A 9,056-nucleotide genomic window follows, 5' to 3' on the forward strand; every position below is an offset into this window, starting at 1 on the left:
TATGTAAATAAATTAATTGTAAAATAAAAAAAACTTACTAAAACATGCATTGAAGCCAAATATTGAATATTTATCCATGTAAATAAATTTAAATAAATCAATATGTCAGTATAATCTTTCCTGTGGGCTTAGATTATAATACACAAACAATTTCTATTACTTTATGATGGGATCAAAATTTGTCTATAAAAAAATTTCTAAGCTTATGGGCAACTAGAATTTTTCTTATAGTATTTTTGTCTCATCCTGATTAATCACTTAAACATTTACACTATGGGGTTAAATAATTATATCTCCATAATTAATCACAATTTTTTATGTCATTAACTTTAATCACAATTTTTTATGTCATTAACTTTATGTGACTAAGTTTAATGTCACTAGATATTTTCACAATTAAGAATGTTGTGGCTATTACTCAATTATTCAAATGTAAACAAAAATATGACATTAAGATAATTGACTAAAATTGATGCTAATTATTAATTCCTTATATTTAGGTCACCAAAAATATGTATAGAAAATTAAGTATGCATAAAAGCCTAAATAAAATTTTCATAGATATGCATTTATAAATTCATATTTGCAAATAAAATTATTTAATTCATACGAAGTAAATGAGAAATGGCATAAAAAACAAATATACTGATTTTCTAATTATTCAAATATCTATTACGTGTATCCAGAGATTTCACTCAAGGTGAGATGGATTAGAGGTCGTTTTCTTAATTTTTTAGTTGAGGTCGTGGATTCAAATCTCACACTCAATAATAAAATTTCTGCTTTTTTTTTCTTTCTTTTTTTTCTTAGGATTTCGGAGTCGACCATGCAAGCCTGAATCAACTCAGTTCAAACCCTGGAGATCTACTTCAATCTCCAACCTTGCGCTGACCTCCGTCACCACCTTGACACCGGGCACGATATATGTACACCCAACAAACAAAAATTTCCTCCACAGATTTTAAATCCACAAAGCCAAGAAAGCACGATGGAGGCTCCATTGTTGGGAGGCCTCAACGAACTCCAATGGACTGTGAGAGAAATCCTTTGATTCAAGACCATCTGCAAGCTCTGGCGGAACATTGCCTCCAAGTCCACCTTCCTCAAAATTCACACAAGCAAAGTTCCCTCGTTACGCCCAGTGGTCATCATCAGCTATGAAGACCTGGACCAAGGAAAGTATCTCCACTACGCTGGTGTCTCAAACGAACTGATGTGCTTCCAAAATCTCAACAAATCCTTTACCATCACCAAACCAACCCTTCACAAATAGTTCCGTCTCCCACCAGTTCACCTTCCATCGCATAACCTAGCTTCTGCTATATCCCCTATGCAGAGGAATACAAAGATGCCAAAGAACAAAGATGTCGAAGAGGGAAAACGCCGAAGAATGAAGATGTCGAAGAAGGAAGACGCCTCTCGAATTGCTGATTTGCTACTCCTCGAAATCGAAGCCCGAAAATAGAACAAAAAGTCGAAGAGAGGGAAGGAAGGTTTACCGAAAATATTAAGGCTCAACTTGAAATTACTTGTTAAGTAACAAGTCGGCTTGAGAGCTGCTGAACTAAACCGTGGTTCGCCAAACCTCATCTCGAACTCAGTTCGAGTTTGGGATTTTTCGAGTTTAATCGAGTCGGGACCAAACCGAGCTCAAACTATTTGTGAACCAGCTCGGTTGGATGCCACTCCTATGCAGGGGTGAGATGGTCCAAAACCCTAATGCAAGGACATGTTTTTTTGACTTTTTTAGAATATATACCTTAATTTTTAAATATTTTATCTTGAAATTTATATGATTTTCTTTATAAACTATTATATGACACAAGATTAAGATTTAGATTGAAAAAGCCGTCAATCTTTTTTTATTCTTTTCAAAAGTTCAAAACCAGGTTTTTTTTCTTTACATGATATAATCAAGGATTTCTCGATTCTCATTTCTCATTTCTCATTTCTCATTTCTCATTTCTCATTTCTCATTTCTACACTCACCTAGGCGACTTCACAGACCTCAGTCGTCTCTCTACGTATGTGGTATCGCTACTAACGACCAACCACGCCAACTCGCCGCCGAAACATGTGTCGTCTACTCAGTTTCTGCAAATTCTAGGGCACGCATAGCATCTAAACCGTATAAATCAGTGGCTCTGTGGCACTGCCTGTAACTTCTCCTTTGCTGTCCTGCTCTGCCACACTTTTTTCTCTGCTCCACCACCGAACCTGTAACGTAGCTTCCTTCCGAGTTCCTCCAATGGCGGCAGCGGCCTCGTCTTCCTGCCACTTCCTTCCCTCTACTTACCAGCGTTTCTCAGTCCTCGATCGCATCGACGCGCCTTCGTCTCTCCAGGTCTCCTCCCCAGCCCCCTCTTTCCCGTCCTTGACTTTCACTGCGTGGCCTCTTTGCTCTAAGAAACCGGCATTTGTTGTTTTCTCCACGGGAGGGGGAGGAAATGGGGGGGCTGGCGGCGGTGGACGTGGTGGCGACGGCGACGGTCATGATGGAGAGGCGGGAGATAGGAACCGGAAGGAGGCCTTGTTGGCGCTCGCGGAGATTGGGAGGAGTTTGGATAGTCTGCCCAAGGATTTCGCTGCGGCTATTGATACTGGGAAGGTGCCTGGAGTTATTGTACATAGATTTACCGATTTGGAGAAGTCAGTGGTGATGAGGTGGTTAATGCAGTTTGGGGGGTTTAAGGAGAGGCTTCTTGCGGATGATCTCTTCCTCGCTAAAGTGGCTATGGAATGTGGGGTCGGAATCTTCACAAAGGTCATTTTTTCCCCCGAAGCTCCGTCTCTTCAGTCTCTCCCTCAAACATTTACCATGTACCGAGCTCGATGGAATCGAGGAATTGCCCATTGCAGTTCTCATTTTACTTTGCTTTGTAGTGAGATTGATGATCTATCAAAACAGATGATTTCAGCTCGGTATGTGATTCTAATATTATGACGATTAGCATGGCTGATTTTGATGCATGGATTCTTTAGTCGTATAAATGCGACTGCAACATACTGAAGATTGCAGTCATAGCTTGACTTAGAAACTAATTGGCATTTGTTGGTTAAATGTTATAGTATTCTTTCTATGTCCGCTTTCAACAACATGACAAACAGCATCAAGAACTTTTTCTGTTTTGTCCAATAAGTTTTAGAATATTGTGCTTCACCTTTTCAAAAAAAAAATATTGTGCTTCTGCAAATATGCACAAGAAATAAGTTGTTTCCAGTTTTCTCCTTAAGGCACCTTCCTAATGCGCTGATAGGGGTGAACATCCCATGTCATTTCCTGCATTCACTATGCTGTAAAAGTAGTGCACTGCTCCTCAAACATAACCAGAACTTTCACACTACATCAGTGCTTCTTTTTGTTTTATATGAAAGGAGGCTGTTTTGATTGAAGAAGTGTTTATGTAACTTTGCTGCTCAATTTTTATTCAAAAAGTATTAGACTGAAATATAAATATCTTAAGAAACTTTTTTTTTTTTAATTTTGTGAAGCTGATATAATTTAGTACAGTGATTGTGGATGGTAGACTATTTTTTAGTGTTTAGTCAATTAAAAGAGAGTTAAATCTAGTTAAATTACATCTTTCAGACTGCTGCAGAGTGGGAACGACGGAGAGAAAATTTCATTAAGGAGCTAGATTTTGTTGTGGCGGATGTGGTATGCTTCTTTAATGCTCACTGATTTTGTTTAAGCTGGCTGTACCTTTTGTGTTCTTTTGTGGCATTGAAAGCTATACTATGAAGTTCTGAATGAGTCTTGTATTGACCCAAATTGACTGCCTTGAACTTTTAACAGTATTAATATCTATATTCTTGTTATTGGTTGGTAAATGTAAGATCCATAATAAATGACAAATGCTTTCTCCAAAAATTGTAGTTACTTCAGTCTCTTGGCAAAAATTCTGAAACTTGTAAAACTGAGATTTAGAGTTCTTGGGAAAGGTTAAAAAGCTGCAGTTCTCTGTCAGAAGGCTATCCTCATCTTTCTCCTGGGTGGAAACACTGATAGAAGTAAAAAGAAATAGTTTTTGCCTCGTTCATCTGGTAGTTATGGGTGTGCTATGGTCTGGTATGTGTAACTGTCTATGTAGGATTGAGTCAATGACACATAGTTTGGAATGAGCATCATAAGTGTCCTCTCTCTCTCTCTCTCTCTCAGAGTTACTAACCCATATTCACCTTTCTTATATTTTCAATGGGCTAAGTTTTTTTATTTGAATTAATGGATTTAATTACATTTCATGTGTGAAATCATGATGACTAAGATTGTGAGGCTTTCTGAAGTGTTGTGAAAAATAGGATTGACCTACCTTTTTAAAAAAAAAGAACAAGGATCGATTACCTTTTTTCTTTTAGAAAAAGGATTGACCTAAGTCTTAATGTGAATTCTTTAATTGCTGTTTATGTTTAAAAATCATATGCTAACCCATTTAGAGCAATAAACTGACATATGAATATGGGGTTGTCACGGTCTTGGAATCATTCCTTCTTTAGAGTATAGTGTTACCAATTTGTCAAATTTACCTAAGAAGCAGATGCTAGACTTTTCTCAGTAAATGCCCCAGAATAAAAGGACCACAAAGTTAATGTTACCATACTTTGGAATTTATATAAGTTAGGATTTATATTAACATTTGTTGTATAGATACTTACATGTATATAGGTTAATTAGAAAGGGATTAGTTGGGCTGGGTTGTATGGTATTTAGCCCATGGATTTTGTAATTGACCTAACCCTAAGTTTAAATAGAAAAGAATAAGAGGGAAGCAGCACTCCCATTTTTCCAGCCTCTCTCGTGTCTTGCTGTTCACGGTGAACTCAAAGCTTGAAGCTCTTGTTCTTGGCTGTTCCGTCAGCCTCCTTTGGTGGTGTTTCTGCCCACGGAAACTCAGAGCTTGGAGCTCTTGTTCTTGGCTGTTCCGTCAGCCTCCTTTGGTGGTGTTCCTGTCCACGGAAACTCAGAGCTTGGAGCTCTTGTTCTTGGCTGTTCTGTCAGCCTTCAGTGGTGGCTGTTGCTGCTCTCTCCAGCAACTCCGTTGGCTGTTCTCATCAGCCTTTATTCAACTAGAAAACTTTGTCAGTTCAAGGGAATGGAAATAATTTGTAGGTATTCATTAATGATTTATAGTGTTCTCGAGTAAACTTTGTTTGAAACTCCTTAAGAAATGTATGCTGAAGGGATTGATGAAAGGTTGCTCTTTTTTACTCCCCCAGGAACATTCAACTTTCAGATAGTGGAAGCTTTTGAACTCTTTTAGGACTTAAAGGGATGTAACTAGTGTTTTTCAAGGTGGCCCACTGTTTCACATGATTGGTAATGTCGGTGGCCGAAATTGAGGTTGTTGTAAGAGTTGATGAAATATTGACATTCTGTAGTGGTTTATTGGTCCCAGCATACAATATATATGCCGGGGCTTATCCTTTGATATGTATCAAGTTTCAATATTAGCCATAACCAGCCTGTATGGAGTAAGACAATACTAATTTAGAATAAGATACATGTCTGATGCAAGGTCAACAGAGACTGCATATGGATGATGCTTATCAAATTTTCGGCATTGGAGAGAGGCCTCAACCCCTCCCCCCCCACCAAAAAAAAAAATCCTTCTCTGCTTGGTAGATTTACTGTATCTATGTTGTTGTTAGTCGATTTTTCCTTTCTTTGTATTCTTTGCAGTTCAGGATCTTAATTTGCATTTTGCTTTCCTTTTGAATTCTGAAAAATGTTTGTATACAATTATGTACTTGGTTACAAGTTTGTGCTATTGAAAATTTTCAAAAAGATTTTACTCTATAGGGAAAAGGAGGTTTTCATGAAAACATTGAAAAGTAACCTGTTGAAGTCCAGATGATTACCCAGTGCGTTGCTCTCACCTAGTTGTCTATAAGGTGACATGTACTTGGTGGCCAGCCTTTATAATTTTTAAGCCTCCATTGCTGTTGGAAATAGTTCTGTTCCCTTTGATAAATGCCCAAGGAGTTATATGGTAAATCTGTAGAGGTTAGATAACTTCTTACCTGTTTTAAAATGTGGTAGTATCTGTTTTTGGATTGTCTATTTGAATGTTTTGCTGTTTCTATTAACAGTTGCTTTTAGTTTACTTGAATGCTAATTTACCTTTCCTCTTAGGTGATGGCCATAATTGCTGATTTTATGCTTGTTTGGCTCCCTGCTCCAACTGTTTCTCTTCGGCCATCTCTTGCAGTCAGTGCAGGACCAATCGCAAAGTTCTTTCATGGTTGTCCTGACAATGCTTTCCAGGTAGTGTTCCAGTAGTTGTTGAACCTGTCCTTGTGGTGGTTCACTGCTTAATAAATTGCTTACCTAGTACTAATTATGTAATCCACTGGTTGTTTTCTGCAGGTTGCTTTGGCAGGAACACATTACTCATTTTTACAAAGAATAGGTGCAATTGTGGTATGTAATTGTACCAAATCTATTACTGTGATGTTTAAAAAACAAGTGGGTTTTTGCTCTTGAAAATTCCACAAATTGATTGAACTGCATTTATGAAACTTAATTTGTGCCCTGCAGCGTAATGGATCAAAGCTTTTTGTTGTGGGAACTACTGCCTCTCTGGTATGTCAACTTTCTGTACAAATTAGATGTTTCAGTTCCTTTCTTTCCTGTGTATGTGCTTCTTGGCAGTAGTTAATGGGTTTTTGTTGGTTCTTAGTCTTTTCATGTTAATTGTACTTGAGCAGTCCGGCCAATTGAATACATATTTGGGCTCTTAAAGCATCTCCTATGTATTGATCCTTAGTTGTCATTGAGTCTTTCTAATATTTCAGGCTAGGTTATCAAATTCATGAGGAAAACAATGAAATACATGAAATTGTGTTCATGAAATATCATGTTTTGATTGTCTTGTCAAGGATCTAACTTGACCGAAATAACAAAGAACTGGGAGTGATAATGATTTGGATGGAGGTGGTGAAGAAAGACTTGAAGAATGGTTGACCTAGCTGATGATAAAGAAGCAGAACGGAGGACTCGTATAGCTCACCCAACATAGTTGGAACAAGTTCTGATGAGGGTGGTGGTGTCTGTATGCTTTCTTGACAGCTTAAATAATCTCATTGTTGAAGTTTTTGGGCTACTAGCATTGATGAATGAGCTTCCATCTGACTGGGATGCTGGATGCAACTGAATTGCTATACAGTCTGGAAACTACTTCTCAATTTATTTTATTGCTTTTAGTCATAAATTATTTTCTTTTTTGAGAAGTTTTTTCCTTGGGAGCTATTTTTTGCTCACAACAAAGTTAACTACTTGACATGTATACATTTTAGAGTAGATTACAGTATTCTCAACAGTCCCTGAAGTTTTACATGGTACATGTCTAAAATGTTGTAGTTATTCATTGGAAAATTTAGCAATAATTGCTGTAGGAGCTCAGTGATCAAATCATCTTGATGCTTTAACATGGTTGCGTTTTTGCCCAGGTTGGAACTGCTGCAACAAATGCCTTAATTAAGGCAAGAAAAACGGTTGACAAGGCATTTGCTGGAGAAGCAGAGGATGTTCCTATTCTTTCAACCAGTGTGGCTTATGGTGTCTATATGGCTGTTTCTAGCAACCTTAGGTATGTGGCTCTAACATTCTCATTTTGCTACCATTCTTTTATGTCTCAATATCCTGTAAGTCTTCATGAGGAAATAGCTGGCCACCAGAACTACCCACGGCATTTACTGCAACGATACACATCATTTTATCATTCTAAAAAGGTAAAGAAAAAGAAACTCATGACATTATTAAGTAATTTCAGAAACCTATCATTTACTCAGTTTTATCACCATTCAGAAAAAAAAAAAAAAAACAAAAAACAAAAGACTTATGGTTTCGGCAGTTGAGAAAGTGTGGTTGTTAGATGACACATAAAATGGTCTCATCTACGAATGAAGAAGTAGAAACTACAGAAAAGCTTTGTTGTTCGTCCAAATTTAGAATATGAACACAACCTCATCTGTAAGAAGCCTTTCTTCCTAACCGGGGATCTCAGGTTTAAATCCCAAATTCCATATTTACCTGCAGATAAAATGTAAAGAGGATAGATGGGCTCAGAGACAAATCTCACCTTCACCTGCGGGAAAATTATGCAGAGGATAGAGGTGCTCGGATAATCTACTAAACTATTTGCTCAATTCATCTGTTCAACAGGTACCAAGTACTGGCTGGTGTGGTGGAACAAAGAATTTTGGAGCCAATGCTTCATCAACACAAACTTCTATTAAGTGCAATGTGCTTTGCTTTCCGGACGGGGAACACATTCTTGGGATCATTACTGTGAGTTTCCTTGTTTTTTTCTTCTTTTCGTGACTGAGCCGAAGGTTAGTAGAGTTTTCCAACTAACACCGAATGTCATGGACCTGTACAGGTGGGTGGACTACACATGCTGGATCGGGATTCAAAAGGTTCGCGAGTAAGATGCTTGTAAGATTCATGGGTAGACACAATTTTTTGACTCCTGTCATTGAAAAGGGAAAAAAAGGAATCGATTCTTGATTCAAGTTACATGTGAACAAGACAATTGATCTCTGTGGAAGGTGTTGAAATAGTAACAGTTTTGGGATGCAAACCACCGAGAGTTCCGTCAAGATTCCCCAAGTTGATGCTGCTGAAGCAAGGTCTATCTCTCGACTAAAATGCAATTCAATCAGTTTGGTTTCAGAATTTGGTGAAAGTGCCACCTTGGACTTTCTTTTTTGCCTCTTTTTCGGATTCCCTGATTGATTATGGTTGAATTTCTTGGTTTGTCCATGGGATGCAAGTTGACATTATTTTTAATCGAGCCATTTCTGAGCAGTTGGTGTCATTAAAGATGAGAGATGGGTTCACTTGTGGCTGCCTGAAAGAATTCTAATTCGTATGCTATATACTCTCTAGTATCCTATAATCGTATGATTCGTATGCTATATACCCTCTAGTATCCTATAATCTTATGTTATTATTTTATTTTCTTTTATTTTTAAATGCAACAAGCTGCAACTATATTGGATTTGACTTACGATTAAGAGTATTCAGGGTTCAAGTCTCCCTAGGTTCAGGGTAACCA

General features: G+C 37.7%; 1 protein-coding gene across 1 annotated transcript; it reads left to right on the forward strand.

Moving 5' to 3' along the window:
* Positions 1 to 2,135: 2,135 nt before the first annotated feature.
* On the forward strand, positions 2,136 to 8,806 carry LOC137953111 (protein RETICULATA-RELATED 4, chloroplastic-like). The gene is made up of 8 exons (XM_068800338.1): positions 2,136 to 2,764; positions 3,590 to 3,658; positions 6,131 to 6,262; positions 6,365 to 6,418; positions 6,536 to 6,580; positions 7,447 to 7,586; positions 8,162 to 8,287; positions 8,379 to 8,806. Exons 1-8 carry the CDS (start codon positions 2,249 to 2,251, stop codon positions 8,425 to 8,427), a joined length of 1,131 nt encoding a protein of 376 aa, XP_068656439.1. The 5' UTR covers positions 2,136 to 2,248; the 3' UTR covers positions 8,428 to 8,806.
* Positions 8,807 to 9,056: the final 250 nt, after the last annotated feature.

The sequence above is a fragment of the Aristolochia californica genome, unplaced genomic scaffold (genome assembly GCF_029961685.1).
Source record: "Aristolochia californica isolate CCGP_79_NKW_82.1479 unplaced genomic scaffold, dmAriCali1.0.hap1 SCAF_16, whole genome shotgun sequence".
In the NCBI taxonomy this organism is placed as follows: domain Eukaryota; kingdom Viridiplantae; phylum Streptophyta; class Magnoliopsida; order Piperales; family Aristolochiaceae; genus Aristolochia; species Aristolochia californica.